At 54.5% G+C, this 18379-nt stretch overlaps 2 protein-coding genes across 18 annotated transcripts in view; one reads left to right on the top strand and one right to left on the bottom strand.

The window, feature by feature from the left end:
• POC5 (POC5 centriolar protein) overlaps window positions 1-12779 on the top strand; it is a 31009-nt gene extending 18230 nt beyond the window's left edge. For 4 of the 10 annotated variants that reach the window (XR_011381831.1, XR_011381830.1, XR_011381833.1 and 1 more), the window contains 3 exons: window positions 2670-2947; window positions 6445-8122; window positions 12394-12779. Coding sequence is in view for 6 of the 10 variants with exons in the window: in XM_051838668.2 (XP_051694628.1) it covers window positions 2670-2947; window positions 6445-6621; window positions 12391-12534 (599 nt within the window). In the remaining 4 variants the exon portion in view is untranslated. Of the gene's footprint in view, window positions 1-2669; window positions 2948-6444; window positions 8123-12390 lie in introns of all 10 variants that reach the window. The other 6 variants (XM_070056291.1, XM_017339016.3, XM_070056292.1 and 3 more) reach the window with 2 other exon arrangements.
• Window positions 12687-18379, bottom strand: part of ANKDD1B (ankyrin repeat and death domain containing 1B) — a 54391-nt gene continuing 48698 nt past the window's right edge. For all 8 annotated transcript variants that reach the window (XM_008251117.4, XM_070056294.1, XM_002723023.5 and 5 more), the window contains 3 exons: window positions 17569-17755; window positions 16147-16278; window positions 12687-15349 (listed from right to left, as the gene is read on the bottom strand). In XM_008251117.4, coding sequence (XP_008249339.3) covers window positions 15288-15349; window positions 16147-16278; window positions 17569-17755 — 381 coding nt within the window. In that variant the 3' untranslated portion in view covers window positions 12687-15287. The remainder of the gene's footprint in view (window positions 15350-16146; window positions 16279-17568; window positions 17756-18379) is intronic.

The raw sequence follows: 18379 nt of genomic DNA, 5'->3' as shown, positions 1-18379 counted from the left end.
GCATCAACACACACTTAAATCACACGTGTGGGTGGCAGTGCGTGAGCGGCCCCCTGTGCCAGTCAGAACTCGGAGTCACAGACCCACCACAGCCCAGAAGCGGGCTTGACGTGTCCCACAGAACGGTCTGCTGCGTGCTTGCCAGTGCTGAAGGAGAGTTATCCCCTGAGGATGGACTAGTGCTGACTTGAGGAATCTGATTATCTCCTTGCAAGACATACAGAGTTTGCAAATTTTATTCTTACTATTAAAACTGCTTAGGTTGAGAGACAAGAAAGCGATGTCTCCTCATTTTACTATCTGTTACGCCTGCCGTAGGCAGAAGTCTGACGGGACACGGGTGTTCTCTGTCTGCTGGTGCCTCTCACTGCTGGGTTGGCTGGCACCTGCAGGGGGCGCAGGTTCTGAGTGGCCAGTGCACTGCTCATCACAGCAGGGGTGCTCAGTGCACAAAGGAAACACCCGCCTGGGTGGGCAGAGTTCAGTGGGACTCAATACTGGATTTGCTGTGACACTCAGATTATGTGATAACTTGATAATAGCTCTTTTGAAAATTGCTTTTTATTTTTTTTTCTTAAAGCTTTCATTTATTTATTTGAGAGGCAGAGTTACAGACAGAGAGAGGGCGAGACAGAGAGAGTCTTCCAACCGCTGTTCCCAAATGGCCACAACAGCCAGAGCTGGGCCGACCCAAAGCCAGGAGCCAGGGGCTTCTTCCAGGTCTCCCACGCGGGTGCAGGGGCCCAAGCACGTGGGCCATCTTCTGCTGTTTCCCAGGCCATAGCAGGGAGCTGGATAGAAGAGGAGCAGCTGGGACAAGAACCGGCACAGGATGTGGTGCCAGAGGCGGAGGCTTAGCCTGCTACACCACAGCAGCAGCCCCTCTGAAATTGCTCCTTTCCCCTTTGTGCCCTTAATACTACACTTGATCTTAGCCAAAAGGCCGAGAAGCGACCCCTTTGTTCCCTTACAACAGTTGTTTTTTATAATGCAGTTTTAATAGTGCAAGGCTCATAATGCATTTGTCAGAACAAAACCAATGTGTGAATTTTTTGTTTACCCTGATTCTGCATTGCTTGTAGTTGGTAAGCCATCTCACATTGTACGGTATTCTGTATCTTCTAGACTGTAAATTAGAGCCTTTTATGAAGAAGGCAAAACATGACAATAAAATTGGCTTTTAAAATGATGCCTGCCAATTTTTAAAGCAATTTTAGGTACAGTAGAAAAATGCTTTTCAACTGAGAAACTTACCCTACAAATGAAAAGAGGAGCAAGCATGTGGCCAGCAGGTGGAGTCTTTGCCTCCTGATGGTGTGCCTGGATCGGGTCCTGCCTCCGCTCCCAACTCAGCTTTCTGCTAATGCGCCCCCTGGGAGGTAGCAGAGGCTCCCGTCCTCGGGCCCTTGCCACCCACCTAGGAGACCCAGAAGGAGTTCTAGGCTCCTGTTTTGGCCTGGCCCAGCCCTGGCTGGTACAGGGATTTGGGGAGTGAACCAGCGAAAGGAAAATCAGTCAGTCTCTCTTTCTCCCTCCCTCTTTGTGTCACACAGCAGTTCAAAAAGAATAAAGAACAATAAGTAAACTTCTAGAAACACAGGGCTTATTTTAAGCGGCAGCACCTGAGAGGCAGGATCCGCGCAGTCAGCCCGCGTCAGCAGGGGCTGCCATCTTCTAGGCTGACCCCCACCCAGACGCACCAGTCTCAAAAACATGCTGAAGCTCAGAGTGTGTGTTCTGTTTTAAAATTAAGTTTTTTAATACTGAATTAATCCCTTTCCTTCAGAGGGTTTCAAAGAATCTAGGCCCTGTGGCCCTGCTGAGGCTGATTACTATGGCGGCGAGTCCTCCGCCTGTTTTATGTGTGTTCTAGGAAAAGGACGTAGGCCGGAGCCCAAGTTTCTGGGTGGAAAGACAGCAACACAGAAACCACTGAAAGAGAACTTGGACCATGCCCACCGCCCGGGGACCCGGAACATCCCTCGGGCTCAGCAGCCCAAACGACACCTTTCCTTTGCACCACACAGATACCAACCCAGTGGAGACTGACCACTCTGATTCTCAAGGGAAATGCACTGAAGTTAGGAGACAGCGTGTGGTCTGTCCCACGCGAGGGCACCCAGGCAGTTAGGTATGGACGTGTGTCCTCAGGCGTGGCTTGAAGTTAGGAGACCGTGTAGTCTGTCCCACGCCAGGGCACCCAGGCAGTTAGGTATGGACGTACATCCTCAGGCGTGGCTTGCTACCTGCTCTAGGAGCGCATTGCTCTTGCAGTACCAAAAGTGAAGATTTTCACTTTCCTGATTGATTATTTGCAGAAAAGTTGAGAAATAAAATACCTCTTTGTTTTTAGGATGGGAGCAGTAGACGGGAGTGCAGGGGTTGGTGGGATTGCAGAAGGTGGTCCTAACGGAATCCCAGGCTGTGTTTAAGGTTGCCAGGTGACAAGGCAAAGGCCCCGTGTGCTGTTGGCAGCGGTGTGGCCACGCTGAACTCCCGTGAGCGCCTCTCTGGTCAGCCCTCACCGGCCGCAGGAGCAGGTCCTACAGGGCTTGCTGCCGACACACCGCACGCACTGGTCTTGGACTCCGTGTGGCACACACACCTGCGTGCTCGAGAGTGCCGGTCCCTCGTCGTGGAGGACTAACGGAGCTGACCTTGTTCTGCAGGAACAGACTGCGCCAGTACCAGAAGGGAGGAGCACGGACCTGGCGCCCCAGGAAAAGAGCCTGCCGCCCACCTGGACCCCTCGGCCCCACCGACGCCCTCCACGGTGACACTGCCCCTGCTGCTGTCCCCCGCAGGGGCAGGGGCTGGAGCTACCAGCATCGCTGCCATCCCCTCTGCTGTTTCCACGACTTCTGCTGGGGCTGCTTCCGCATCCTCTGCCTACGTCCCCGTTTCTGTTCTCGGCACAGGACCGGCCGCTGCCGCCGCGCCGGAAGAGGTACAGTCGATGCACGTGCCGCGTTATGCCAGGGTTAAGAAACTTGCTTGTGAAGTGGCTATTTTGGGCGCAGAACTTATTTTTCTATGCAGAAAAAGTGCGTGGTATCTAGGCCAAGCCGCAGATATTTAATGCACAAAGTGGCTAAGTATTAATTGAGAATGAAAAATGTAACCAGAAGCGCTACCACAGTAGTGAAAGTAAAAATACCGTTTGGGGGCTGGCATTGTGGCGAGGCAGGTTCACCTGGCACCTGCCGTGCCCGTATCCTGTACTGAAGGGCCTGTTTGAGTCCTGGTTAATCCACTTCTGATACAGCTTCCTAAAATGTACCTGGGAAAACAGCAGAGGATAGCCTGAGTCCCTGGGCCCCTGCACCCACATGGGACCCAGGACAGAGTTCCTGGCTCCTGGTTTTGCCTGGCCCAGCACCGGCTATTGAGGCCATTTGGAGAGTGAAGCACCAGAAGAAAGCAACCTCTCTGTCTCTCCTCCTCCCTCTCTCTCTCTACCCCACTCACTCTCTGTCACTCTGCCTTTCAAGTAATTTTTTTTTTTTTGACAGGCAGAGTTAGAGAGAGAAAGAGAGAAAGGTCTTCCTTCCGTTGCTCTTCCCCCACCGCTGCCCAAAATGGCCGCTACGGCCGGCGCTGCGCCGATCCAAAGCCAGGAGCCAGGTGCTTCTCCTGGTCTCCCATGCGGATGCAGGGCCCAAGCACTTGGGCCATCCTCCATTGCCTTCCCGGGCTACAGCAGAGAGCTAGACTGGAAGAGGAGCAACCGGGACTAGAAGCCGGGGGACTAGAACCTAGTACTCCACAGGCGGAGGATTAGCCACGTGAGCCGTGGCGCCAGCCCACGCTTAAACTTTTAGTTCATAATCAGAATGAAGGTGGAAGAGACTTCCCTGAGTCACAGCTGGTACCAGAGCGCTGGGGAGACTTGGGGAGCAGCGTGTGTGGCTTCCCCAGTGCAGCTGGTACCAGAGCGCTGGGGAGACTTGGGGGGCAGCGTGTGTGCCTTCCCCAGTGCAGCTGGTACCAGAGCGCTGGGGAGACTTGGGGAGCGGCGTGTGTGCCTTCCCCAGTGCAGCTGGTCGGGCTGTGATGCTGGAGCCACAGAGGCCGGCCGCCTGCTGCCAGACCTGTCGGCTTCACTCAATGTTTTTTCAGAGGGTGGAGCAGCCTACAAGCCAGACTTTCACTTTGACACCTGGTAACTTTTTTTTTCCATTTTATTTGAAAGGCACATAAACAGTTGGGGAGAGATCGCCTGCCCACTGGTTTACTGGTTCACTCCCCAGATGCCCACAACTGCTAGGCCGAGCCAGGAGCTGGGGACTCCAGTCAGGTCTCCGACGTGGGTGTCAGAGACCCAAGTACATGAGCTGCCTCCCAGGGCCTACATTAGCCGGAAGCTGGAGCCCAGTGCTCTGGCCCCAGATGTGGGGGACCCACACAGCCTCCTCACTGCTGTACCAGGTGCCTGCCCCAGGGTTGCTCTCAGTGTTCCCAGGAAGGCAGGAAGGGCTGCCATGGCCCTGTGGTGAGGTGAGGCCCGAGCCAACAGAAAGTGGTCGTCTTCAGTACTCCCGCTGACTTTAACTTGCACCTTTTAAGAGCTGCTAACTCTCCATATGCTGCAACAGGCCCACTCCTGGGTACATACCCCAAATGCATAAACATGTATCAGAGGGATACCTGCAGCACTGTTCCCAATAGCCAAAACACAGAACAGGGTGTGCATCAGCAGATGAGTGGACAAAAGAAAATGTGGTATATATACGCAGTGGAATATTATGCAGCTATGAACAAGAATGAAATTCTACCATCTGCATCCAGATGTGGATACAACTGGAGGACATCATGTTGCATGAAGTAAGCTGGACACAGAAAGACAAATAGCATATGTTCTCCCTTCTATGTGGGAGTTAAAACCAGAAAAAAAATCAAAACACACACCGAAAAAAGAAGAAATGCCTGTGTCTATCAGTATTGCTGCAAATATAGTTTTGTCAAACTGTTTCATCCCTTGTCAAACCAGTGTTTAAGAATGTCATACTACTAAAATTTTAATAATCTGTGATCACTTTAAACACAAAATAGAGCTACCAACTCTAGAAAACAATGTTACATGCTACTTAATTTAAAGAGCTTGAATAGAAGTAGACGTGGCTAAGCAGCGTTTGAATACGCAGGGGAGTTTTAGCTCAGAAATAAGACTGGGGGCCAGTGCTGTGGAGTAGGAGGTTAACCATGTGGGTGCTGGCCCAAGTCCCAGTTGTTCCACTTCCAGTCCAGCTCCCTGCTAATGCACCTGGGAAGAAGTGGAGGATGGTCCAAGTTCTTGGGAGACCCAGAAGAAGCTCCTGCCTACTGGCTTTGGCCTGGCCTAGCCCTGGCCATTGCAGCCATCTGGAGAATGAACCAGCAGATAGAAGATAACTCTCTCATTTCTTTCACTTCTCTCCCTCCCTCTCTCCCCCTCTCCCCTCCCCCTCTCCCCCTCTCCCTCTCTCTGTTTCTCTCCCTCTCTCCCCCTCTCCCTCCCTCTCTCCCCCTCTCCCTCCCTCCCTCTCTCCCTCTCTCCCCTCTCCCTCTCTCTCTCTCTCCCTCTCTCCCCCTCTCCCTCCCTCCCTCTCTCCCCCTCTCCCCTCCCCCTCTCCCGCTCTCCCCCTCTCCCTCCCCCTCCCTCTCCCCCTCCCTCCCTCCCTCCCCCCCCCCCCTTCTCCCTCTCCCCTCTCTCCCCAGAGCCAGGATGCAGTTCCTGGCTCGTGGTTTCAGCCTGGCCCAGCCTTGACATTTGGGGAGTGAACCATGGAGGATCTCTATGTCTCTGTTGCTCTTCCTTTCAAATAAATAAATTAATCTTAAAAATTATATATATTATAGCAGGTTTTTGTGCTCCTTTCTGATAAGAAGTTTATTAATCAAGTGAGAAGGAAAAGGCAAAGCATACACGTAACGATGATGCTAATTATGCCGCGGGCCACAGGGTAGATCAGACAGACTGGTGGCCGCCAGAGGTGCAGGAAGGAGGCCAGTCTTTGTGGACATGCAAGGTCTGTGCTGGCTCCCAGGGTGCACACATGGGACTGCCACACTGATCCTGCACGCGTCACATCTGTCTGCTCCTGGTCTGGTGTCAGCCAGACGGTCATGACGAAGAGGCAGTCAGTGCCGGGAATGGGTGATGGCTGGGATGCACAGGCCTCGCCCCCAGGCCTTGCAGCCTCCCGGGAGTCCGAGCTGTTATAGAACACTTCCTAGCCTCCCTTGAAACGGCTGGCAAACCAGAGCTGAAGGGCTGTGTGGCGTCATGTTTTGCTTCTTATGTCCTTGTAGGTTTCTTGTTTTCATGTTCAAGATGGTTTTCATGTTAAAGATGGTTGAATACGGAGTGATTTTAAGTCCTGTGTATTTTCTTCACGAGTCTGGAACTAAAGCCATCGGCCTTTTGCGTGAATCCGCACCAGCAGGGTTGTTTCTGTTTTTTAGTACGTGCCGAGAGTCGTAACTTCCGCACAGCAGAAGGCAGGGAGGACGATCACGGCCCGGATCACGGGGAAGTGCGACTTCGCCTCCAAGAACAGAGTCAACAGCAGCTTGGCTATCATGGGTGTTTCTCCGCCCGTGAGCTCCGTGGTCGTGGAGAAGCACCACCCAGTCACAGTGGTAAGCCGCGGGGGGCGGCCACTCTTCTCCCTGACAGTTCAGATGGACGGTCTGGTGACATCTGGAGTCGGAGTGGCGTGTGCTCTGCTGTTGCGGTTAGTCTTTCTGCACTGGCGTACGGTGATCAGATCTGCTGTAATCCGTTTCCTCGGGTAGGAAATCAGTTTCAAAGACGTTTCTTCCAGACAGTATAAAATATCAGTTACGAAAGGAATCTAGTGTGCCGGTGACCAGAGGGTAAGACATGCCAGGGATTTTTTTACTTTTTTTTTTTAAGATTTATTTTTATTTTTGAAAGTCAGAGTTACAAAGAGAAAGGGAAGGAACAAAGAGGGGTGGGGGAGTACTTGGCCATCTCCACTGCTTTCCCAGGCACGTTAGCAGAGAGCCTTATCAGAAGTAGAGCAGCCAGGACACAAACCAGTGCCCACAGGAGACGCGGGCGTCACAGACAGCGGCGGCTCCACCCACTACACCACAGCATTTTTTATTGGTTCAAAAAAGAAAACTGTATCCACGTGTTCACACGGTAGATATCAGATTACCAAAAAGATTCCCTGCATTTATAGTTTTTAACTTTTGTTCTTTTTTTTAAACATCTTTTTTCTCTTCCTTCACTGCAATTGTCAACATATTTCAGGTTTGAAAAAAACCCAGGCTGTAAAAATCCATGTGATACAAAGGAAGGTACGGGCGATTTGCAGAAATAAGCAGACTACAGCCACGAATGCCTCAGTGTGGATACTCATTGCCTCCACGGCATCCACGCGTCAGAGAATGTTCTTCTGTGACAGGGATCTGTAAGAGTACTTGGCCCCCAGGGTTGTTTTCAGGATTCAGGGTAAAGGAGGGAATGCGAAAATTAAGATGTGTAAAGACGCTTGTCAGCCCAGAGCCTCGAGCAGACCGCACGCAGTCCATAGGAAAGGATACGGGGAGCATCTGTTCGCACAGCAGCCTGCGGGTCAGGATTCTCTGTAACAGGTACTTCGAAAAGAGTTACAAGAACAGAGCCCAAGGCGGGCATTTGCGTAGCAGTTAGATCCACAGTGCCTGGGTTCAAGTCCCACCTGTCCCGGGCCCCGATTCCGGCTTCCTGCTGATGCACCCTGGCTCGAGTCACTGGGTCTCTGCCCCCCATGTGGGAGACCCCATGCAGCTCCCTGCTCCTGGCTTCAGGGCTGCTCGGCCCCAGGCATTGTACGCATTCGGAGAGTGAACTGGTAGATATGGAGCTCGCTTGAATGCACTGTCTCTGCCTCTCAAATAAACGAACAGACTATGTTTTTGTGTCACAATGGACACTCTTCCTACCTATTCACATTTTATGTGCTGAAAAAAATAGAAATCAGAACTGTAGATACATAAGGCACAAAGAGCATCACGTTTACTTTTAACCTTTACAACACTTACTTCTGTAGAGATGACAGGAATTCATGCTTTACAGAAGAAAATCAACCCGTTACGAAGTTTATCTCGCGGCCTGCACCCTACATACGCGGTGTGTGCTGTAGGGAGCCGCCGGCTGTCTCTGTGTGTGTGTTGCTGTGTACCTCACATGCCAGCTGCCTCCTGTTCTCCCCTGTTGGGGTGCCGTGATGGACACAGCTGCAGTCCTCTGTACTGTGTTACCTCACTGATCCACCAGGCTCGCTTGGCACACACACGCCTCCTGCCCACTGCCCGCCGGCTGGGCAGCGTGTGCTCTGTGCTGTGTTCTCTGGATGGCCACACTGAGTCTCCCTGCTGTTCCTCTTGTCCTTCCTGCTAAGAGCCTGTGCTCTGGGGAGGTCAGCGGAGTGTTGTCAGAGTTTCATACCAGCGCGAGTGTCCCCGTGTGTAATCTACAGGTACTTATGTACAGACACGTATGTATGCAAGAGATTTTGTTAAGGCAGATCAGAAAGGAAAACCTATTGTTTTTAAGGTTTCTTTTTGTGGGGAGCAACTCGGACTAGACTAAGTTACTGGAATTAAGACTTATTCTATGCATCTGCTCTCCCACAATATGGCGCTGAGAAGGGAGAAACAGCTTCTACACAGCTGCCTCCAGTTCAACCAATAAACAGCAGGACCTGCTCCTGATTGCAGGAGAGCAGCGTACTCGGCGTGTGGGTAGCAGAGTTGGGATTGGTGGAAGAGGACTATAAAGGAGGAGAGAGACAACATGCACCAGGAACATCTAAGAGGAACATCTATCTGAAGGAACACCTGTGCAGCCCCCGAGAGAGCCGGCCGGTGGTGTGCCGCTCCCCCGCGGAAGTGGGGAAAGTGGCCAGGGGGAACCGCCCTTCCACAGAGGTGGAAGGGACAGTAGCCAACCCAGGAAGAACCAGCAGCAAACCTGGGGAGGGCCGAGCAGACGAAAGAACAGCGCAGGGTCCTGTGTCGTTCCTCCACGAAGAGGGGGAGCGACATAATGGTGCCGTGACTCGGATAGGAAACTTAGGAGGGAAGAAACGGGAAGAAGTGGAAAATACCGGAGAGAGAGACTAGCAAAGAGCCTAGGGAAAAGCCGGACAGAAAAGGTGCCGGAAGAAGCTATCGAAAGCCTAGGCATAGACTCGGATATGGACTGTGGGAAAGAAGTTAGGATTTAAAGTGAGAGCAAGAAGAAACTTAGACTCAGATACGGACTGCAGGTTGAAAGTGAAAGTGAAACCTATAAGAAACTTAGACTTGGATACGGACTGTGGGGAGAGGCCAAGAGAAATGAGAGGGGAATATTGTTGTTGGAAGAAAAGTTAGGGAAACATACCGGGTAGAGAAAAATGTTAGGGAAAATGAAGCCACGAGTGCAGGCTGAAGCGGAGACGTAAGCCATCTTGGAATTCTTCAGGTCAGCCCGGGGAGCAAAAGGCGAAAATCTGGAACCAGAGGCAGAGACGTGGGCCGCCAGGTTGGAATTCGCCAGGTTAGTCCGGGGAACTTGGACTGAATACCGGTGGTGGCGGAAACGTGAGCTACGCTGTGTGATTCGCGGAAGCCGCTGCGTGCAGAGAGAGCACGGAGCGTGAATAGATAGGGAACGCGGGGCTGGTGCGAAGGCCGTGGTGTGGGCACGAAGGGGCGCGGAGACCGCGGAGTGCGCGCGCGAAGCCAGGAAGCCGCGCAGATGAGAGAAGCGCGGGCTGAAGCGGCTCAGAGCCGGGAAGCCGCCGAGAAGCAACCTCGGGGCGGGCGCCGGGAAGCCGCAGGGATAAGAGAAACAGAAGTTTAGAAGTAAAATGAGAGAAATAGGAATGCTGGTAGATAGAAGTAAAATGGGAGAGATAGGAATGCCCGGAGATAGAGAAACAGAAAAATAAGGCCTCCCCACAACATGGCAATGAGAGAGCTTGGATTCGGTCTGCCTGATTAGGGAGGTGGTGAGCACCTGCGGGCGAGGGAATCATACCGGGTAGAGAAAAATGTTAGGGAAATTGAAGCCGCGGGGGGAAGGCCGAGGCGGAAACGTAAACCAGCTTGGAATTCTTTAAGTCAGCCTGGGGAGCAAAAGGCGAAAAGTTAAACCAGAGGCGGAAACGTGGGCCAGGTTGGAATCCGTCAGATTAGCCCGGGGAGCAAAAGATGGGAAACCAAACCATAAGGCGGAGACGCGTAAGCTAGGTTGAATTCGCCAGGTTAGCCCAGGGAACTTAGATTGAATACCGGTGGTGGCGGAAACGTAAGCTATGCTGTGTGACTCGCGGAAGCCGCCGCGTGCAGAGAGAGCGCACGGGGCATGAATAGATAGGGAATGTGGGGCTAGTGCGAGGCCGTGGTGCGGATGCGAAGGGCGTGGAGACCGCGGAGCTCGCGAAGCCAAGCCACGCAAAGCCAGGAAGCCGCGCAGATGAGAGAAGCGCGGGCTGAAGCGGCTCAGAGCCGGGAAGCCACCGAGAAGCAGCCTCGGGGCGGGCGCCGGGAAGCCGCAGGGATAAGAGAAACAGAAATTTAGAAGTAAAATGAGAGAAATAGGAATGCTGGCAGATAGAAGTAAAATGGGAGAGATAGGAATGCCCGGAGATAGAGAAATAGAGAAAAATAAGGCCTCCCCACAACACAGCAATGAGAGAGCTTGGATTCGGTCTGCCTGATTAGGGAGACGATAAGCACCTGTGGACAGCTGCAGGTCACCGAAGACAGGCACGTTATCAACACCAATAAGTCTCCCCACAAGACGGCAATGAGAGGGCTTGGATTCGGTTTGCCTGATTGTTAGGGCTTGTAAGCACCTGCAGGCAGTTCTAGCAGAGCAGAGCATGCGCTGCAGGGCACCGAACACAGGCACGCATCAGCGCCTAAAAACCTCCTCACAACATGGCGAAGAGAGGACCCGGATTCGGTTTGTCTGATTGATAGGACTTGTAAGCACCTGTGGGCAACTCTAGCAAGCAGAGCAGAGTGTGTGCCGCGGGGCACCGAAGACAGGAGCGTATCAACGCCAAAAAATAAAAAGAAAGGGGGATCTGTGGGGAGCAACTCGGACTAGACTGTTACTGGAATTAAGACTTATTTTATGCATCTGCTCTCCCACAATATGGCGCTGGGAGAGGAGGAAACAGCTTCTACACAGCTGCCTCCAGTTCAACCAATAAACAGCAGGACCTGCTCCTGATTGGAGGAGGGCAGCGTACTCGGCGTGTGGGCAGCCGAGTTGGGATTGGTGGAAGAGGTCTATAAAGGAGGAGAGAGACAACATGCACCAGGAACATCTAAAGGGAACATCTATTTGAAGGAACACCTGTGCAGCCCCCGAGAGAGCCGGCCGGCGGTGTGCCGCTCCCCCGCGGAAGTGGGGAAAGTGGCAGGGGGCCCGCCCTTCCACGGAGGTGGAAGGGACAGTAGCCAACCCGGGAAGAACCAGCAGCAAACCCGGGGAGGGCCGAGCAGACAAAAGAACAGCGCAGGGTCCTGTGTCGTTCCTCCACGAAGAGGGGGAGCAACACTTTTTTTAAGAAAAACTGCTTCTTAGTTTTTGAGCTACTTAGTGTGAATGTTTTGACAAAAGATATGTAATTTTTCTGAAAGTATTTTAAAGGTGACTTTTCTGAGTCGCATACCCTGGTGGAAATCTCCCTTCCTGCTCCTGCGAAGCTGCCTCAGGTGGAACAGGCCACAGCACGAGTGGGGTCGCACGCTGTGTGCATAGCGCACATGTGTACCTTAGCACGTGTGTGGATCGTGCACGGGTGCAGAGCATGCCCTTGTGGGTGCTGCAGCACGTGTGTGGGCCACATGCTGTGTGCAGAGAGCACGTGTGCCGCTCACACAGCGCACATGGCATCTGGGCATACTGCATGCAGGGACTGCGTGTGGTGGGCTGGGGTGCTGGCGTCTGCTCGCGTCCACGAGTGCCCTGAGCTGTGGGCGCTGTCGAGGCCTCCCTCAGGTGCTCCCTGGCCTCGTGGTCTTCGTGGGTAGGAAGCCGTGGAGCATCCTGCTTCTGGGGAGACCACCACTATGTGTCCCGCCCCTCGAGCTGAGCTGCACGCAGCAGGAACCAGACTGGACCTCAGGGTAGAGAGGAGGCGGCTGGATAGAACGGGGCCAGTGCTGGTCTGACCCCTCTGTGCACGGAGTTCCTGCACTGGTTTGGCCTCTGGGAGGAATGGCAGCTGTGGCTGTGTGCGTGACCCAGGGACCCTGCTCTGCAGCCGAGCTGTGGGCTCCCGGGGCACGGCCTCCTCGTCTTGTTTCACTCCTCACTGGCGTCCACTGGAGCCTGGGTTCTGTCACAGGTGGCGATCTCGCGGATTCCTGAAGCGGTCTTCTCTTTCGTTTCAGCAGACCATTCCTCAAGCCACTGCAGCAAAGTACCCTCGGGCCCTTCCTCCCGAGAGCAGCTCATCGGCTTCCAGGTCTCTGGGGACCAGATCCACCCACGCCCACTCCCTCGGCAGCGTGCAGTCCATCAAAGTGGTCGACTGACGGCAACGCGTGCCACGGAGAGCGGCTCGCTCCTCTGCCCTCACTGAGGGTTGGCAGTCTTGGGTTGTTAACTTTCCGAATTCTTAGAACATCACAGATGCATCATGGTCAGCTTCCAGAATTACAAGAGACTTTTTCAAGCGACATCATCCTTTGTAACAATATGTAGAAATTATTTTAATGTTATTTTTTATTTAAGAAATTAAGTAAAACTTTTAAAAATTAAAACAAGCTATTTTTTATTACGTTCAACTTGTCATAGATTCTGTCATCAGAGCTTATAGAGCCTATCTGTTTACGTTGTTTCCCCGTGTTACCCCGCTGCAGCGTACACAACTACTAAACTAGAACTGGGAGATACCAGGCAGTTTTAGGTTTAAAAGATGAAGAGCGGGAGTCACACTGACATCTTTTGTCACAAAGCTTTAGTGGCGCTGGCGTGTTCACCACTCTCCTGGGCTCAGCACTTGGAACCAGGCAGGGCTGGCGACCCCCGCAGGGAGTTGTAGTGCAGGAGCCCGGAAGCTTCCCGTCTGTTTCTGATGCCCCCTCTGCGTCTCCTGCAGATGGCAGCATTGAGCTGTGTGGCTCCATGAGCACCAGCCTCGTCCAGGCAACTCGGCAAAAGTAAGTGGTGGCCAACACGAAGAGCCCAGAAGTTGTCAGGGCAGAGCAGGCTCCTGAGGGGCGGATGCAGGCCGGCCGGCCCCTTGGCCCCACTCCCGATTCCGGTGAACTCGGCAGCCTCATCTGTGCCCAGGCTCCCCTTTCTCGGGTGTTTGTGGGCTATGCCGAGGGCTGGGTTCGGAGCGGGGGCACCTGACGCCTCATCCCATCGGACATCATCTAGGCTGTGCCCCGATCTTACCCCAGGAAACCGTGTTTCTTGCTGCCGCACATGGAGAACCAGTGTGCCTGGGCAAGTGCTGTTTCTGGCCAGGCCTCCCCTTTCTGAAGCACAGAAGTGCCAGGCAGTGTCTGAAGAGCAGATGCGCAGGCGCGCTTGTTCGGGGCTCTGACACAGCTGCCGTGGTGCCACCAGCTTGTGGCTTCTGCAGGCCCCCGTGCCCCCTCCTCACTCCGATCTGCATCACAGAGCCCAGAGGTTCCACTGGGTCTACTCAGCCCACAGTTACACCTTGCTGGCCAGCAGGCAGGGCCTCCTCACTCTGATACGGGACGGTCCCACCAGAGGAGAATCAGGCACTCAAAGCCTGGTGCCCGTGGCCTTCCCCTGGGTCACTCCTTTCCTCCACCCCCACCTCCCTGGGTCTGCACTCCTGAAAAGGCTGCCCTCCTCCTCCGTGAGGACCCTAGACTATGGCTAGAAAGCGTTGGCAGCATCCAAACCAAAGCCACGTGGTTAAGCTGGCTGTACATGCCCAATGAAGGTCTATGTGGGAAGCTTCAGATCAGAAGTGTGTGTACTGTCTAAAGCTCCAGTAATTAGTGGTAAGTAAAGCACCTGACGCAGTAGCAGTGTGTATGCCCACTTGTTTTGGCAGGGAGGGGGTGCAGCAAGACCAGTGGAAGCTGGCCTTGTTGACCAGCAGATGGGGTAAGACCATTCTGCCTTCCTACAAAACTTGGAGCTGGGGGCTGGTGCTGTGCTTCAGCAGGTTAAGCTGCCGTCACCAGTGCTGGCATCCTATATAGGCGCAGGTTCAAATCCTGGCTGCTCCACTTCCGATCCAGGTCCCTGCTAATGTGCCTGGGAAAGCAGTAGAGGATGGCCCAAGTGCTTGGGCCCCTGCACCCATCGGGGAGACCTAAAGCTCCTGGCTTTAGCCTGGTCCAACCCTGGCTGTTGCGGCCATTTGGGGAGTGAACCAGCAGATGGAAGATTCTCTCTCTCCCTTCTCTTTCAATTAAATAAATAAATACATCTTTAAAAAAGACCTGGAGTCATGAGTTTTTAGCCGTTTGAAGCATGCATAGGATTCGGCAGGTCGCTGCCAGTCGGCACGGGACTTGTAAAACAACAGACTGGATGCAGTGACCAGGCTCAGCCTGCTCAGGATTTTATTACTGCCTGGTGGCTGTGGAGATGGAAATGAGACCGGCAAGCTTCAGTGATGAGATGGATGTGTGTGATCCGATGGAGAAGCTGTCCCGATTCCACGTCCATCTCAACTTCAGGTGTCAAAAGCAATGCGTGTTCATGCTGTAAGTATCCACCAAGTGACCAAAACAGGCTGGTATGTAGGCGCCTGGTAATTTTAAGCAGCGTATTCCACATACATGTGATGTAAAGCCAACAGCATCATGTTCCAAGCCCAGCGTGTTGCTGCAGACAGAGCCGGAGGCGTGACTTCCAGGCTGTGGGCCTGAGGGGAACCCTCGCCGAGTCGTGCCTCTTTCCAGGAACGAAGCTGAAGGTCTCGGTCTGACGATCACAGGCCAGAAGCTCTCAGTGAGTGGGTGGCAAAGCCCCCTTCAAATCCGTATCTTGGAAAACCCCCGGGTTTCCATACACACCAGTGCTGCTCCATCGGAATCTCACCAAAACGTGACCCTCCGACCCTCCGACTCTCCCAGGTTACGTGTCCCATCACATGACAGACGGAAGAACCACAGACAGACTGCCCTTAAGGAAAACCACGAAGCGTATCTGACAGCACCCGAGTGGTTGGGGAGTTGGTGGTGTCCTCCGCCTGTGAGCGCGTCCTGTCACCACCGTCGCATGCTGTGGGAGGACACAGCCTTAAAGATGCTGAATTGGAAAGAAAACACGTACACAAGTCTTCAGGCACTTATGAAACGGCACATTTCCTGGAGCATGAGTCAGAGTCATTTTTGAATTGACGAGTCTTTTCTGGAAAAAGTAACATTGATTGTCACTATAGGGTTGTCTGTTGTTAACAGCGATGTTCACTAACCACTGGCCTTTCCTAAGCCACACGCTGTCCCAGGCCTGTTCCTCCTTTAACCTCACAACAGCCCCCTGAAGTGGACGTTCTTAGTTCCTGCCCTGCTTGTCTCCTGGCGAGCGCTGGCAGCACAGGAGGGCCGTGGCTCGCCTCGGCGCACAGATCCTGCAGGCCTCGGGGTGGGGGACGGAGTCTGTCCTGGGAGAATGCCCATGAAGCAGGGGGAAGGCCCCCGAGCTGACGACAACTTCATGGGAATCTCCTTGTCCCGGCCGCTGCCTGACACGCCATCAGTCAGGGCCCGAGTCACTCACCTCTGCAGCTGCAGATAAACGCTTGCATGAAAGCTGCAGCGGGTACCCTCCATTCAGCCTGGCAGTGGTATTGGCACGCTGGCGTGTGAGAGTTTGCCGTGGGATTAACTGCCAAGTTTTCCAAGGGGCCAGCAGGGGTCACAGCGGCTTTTACAGTACCCTCGTGCTGGCCTGCAGGGGACGTTCAGACCAGCCAGCCAGAGCAGGGAGCGCTGCTGCTTCTCCCCGTGCTTCTCCAGGAAGCCAGTAGGGGGCGGCACCAAGAGCAGCCGGCTACAACTTGAGTGCGGTGGTCCCTCTCCAGAGGCTCCTTCCATACAAGCCCCCTACTCCGCGTGAGCCCACAGTGGGACCTCTGCTCTCTGGGTGGCATTTCTGTCACCCGCCCCACCGCTTCCAGGCACAGCTCCTGCCTGTGGAGAACTTACCGGCCAGTTCTGGGAAGCCTGCGCGCACCAGCGTCTCATGCAGGTGCTTGGCCGGGTGGGGCTGTGTGAGCAGGGCCCCGTGCAGCCAGATGAGCAGGGCCCTGTGGCCGTGTTCACGGAAACTCTCCTTCCCTGTGCAAAGCACAAGAGGGCCAAGGTAAGACACCACGAGCGAATGTCCTGTTGTGACTGCAATCCCTTGCTTTCTTTGAGAGACAAACAGATCCTCCATCTGCTAGTTCATCCCCCAGATACCCTCAACAGCCAGGGCCAGGCCCGCTGAAGCCAGAACCAGGAACTCAATTCAAGTCCCCCACGTGGGTGGCAGGGACCGAAACACTTGAGCCGTCACCCGCCGCCTCCCAGGGTGCACATGAGCAGGATGCTAGAATCAGAAGAGGAGGCAGGACTCCCGCCTGGGATGCGGGCACCACCCAAAGCCTGCCCCTATTTCTCCTCCAAAGCCGTCATCAACCTGTCACTCGCCTGCTCAAAAGCCCACAAGCTCTCCAGTGCAGGAGCCTTCCCGAGTCACAGTGCAGTTGGACTGTGGACATCACTGTCACCACGCTGCTGTCCTCTGAATGTGGTTGTCACCAAACTCATGGCGACGCTTAATCTGCAAGGTGATGGTTCCGAGGCTGTGGGGCTTGGGAGAGGCGCTCAGCTGTTAAGGAAGGGCTCACGCAGGAACTCGGGCTCTCACGGAGCAGGTGAGGACAGGGAGCCAGCGAGGCCCCACGTGCTTGTGCTCCCACACGTGCTCCCGCAACATGACGCTGTCTGCTGTGCCGCAAGGCCACATGGGATCTCAGTAGCCACTGCTCCCACTCGACAGCCATGCTTTGCCCCACGCCATGCGGCTGTCCTGCCTTTAAACTCTAGCTAGCCAGTGCCCAGCAAACTTGGTATTTCCTGGTTTTGTTTCAACCCTGATAGAGCAGAACTGCCCTGACCTCATTCATCCTGCAGAGGTGACGCCGCAGCGTGGACACCTCTCCTGAGAGGCCCTGAGGCAGCACCCCATGAGTCTCTCAGAGGCCGGCCACGACACCCCAGGGCCACACCCTACGACAGCTGGCAACACCACACCTCCTGAAGCAGTGAGCCTCTTGACCACCGGACAGACCCACTGACCCCAGGACAATCTCTGGGACAGCAGTGACACCTGCCCTAAACCCTCACCACCCTCATGCCCATTCAGTCTGGGGCCTGAATTCACCTTCTACACAGGACCCGGTAGAAGTCACCATCTCACTTCCCTTCTACACAGGACCCGGTAGAAGTCACCGTCTCACTTCCCTTCCCCACAGGTTTCCCCAGTCACCTGTGTGGACCTGAGACAACTGTCCCGTTCCTAGAGCTGAGGAGCCTGTGACAGGCCCTACCTGTCCCTGCCCGCGTGGTCCACGCCACACTCACCTGCCCACTGCTGCTCGATGGCTCTGATCTGCTCCTCCGTGAAGCCCCAGGACCGGGCCAGCCTCTGCCACTCGTTGGCGCTGAGCTGCCGGTAGGCCAGGTCCCAGAGCAGTGCGCGCACAGGCCTAGTCTCCAGGCTGTGGTCCTGCTTGAACGTCAGGGGAGCGCGGGGGCCCTCGCCGTGCTCCTGAGGAGGAGGAGGAGACGGCTGTCAGGGCTCTCAGACGCTGAATTCGCTGCGTATTTCAGGAGAGGTGCACGCATGTTCCAGGTGCGGCAGGCGAGGTGGCAGCCGAGACCATTTTCAGTGTCCCCAGTCCCCACTGCTCTGTCACCCACCGTGGTGACGCCTGCAGGCTCACGGGTCGTGAGCCTATGAGCATGTCCCCAGGAGAGGACAGAGGGTCTGTCACGATGGCAGATGCGCCTTTGGTGGCCTTACTTCCCACCACACCCCCTTTCTTCTTAGCATTCAACTTCCTCGCATGAAGTGGCGGTGGGACCTGGATGGGGTTCATCCTTACTACAACCAACACAACCCCACAGCCCGCCCCTCAGACCCTCCCGCTTTCTGCTGAGTGGGGGGCCCCGCCTGGGGGAGGGAGCAGGGAGGACAGGAGCAGACACTGTTCCAGCCAATGCAGCCAGAAGCAGTCCAAAACGTTTATGGAAAATGTGCATGATGAAAAAATCGTGGGGCCAGTGCTGTGGTGCAGTGGATTAAAGCCCCTGCCTACAGTGCCGGCATCCCATATGGGCACTAGCTCGAGTCCTAGCTGCCCCACTTCTGATCCAGCTCCCTGCTAATGGC

This window comes from Oryctolagus cuniculus, chromosome 14, assembly GCF_964237555.1.
Source record: "Oryctolagus cuniculus chromosome 14, mOryCun1.1, whole genome shotgun sequence".
NCBI classification, from domain to species: Eukaryota; Metazoa; Chordata; class Mammalia; order Lagomorpha; family Leporidae; genus Oryctolagus; species Oryctolagus cuniculus.
Note: the sequence above shows the minus strand (reverse complement) of the source record. Positions and strands in the feature narration are given on the sequence as shown.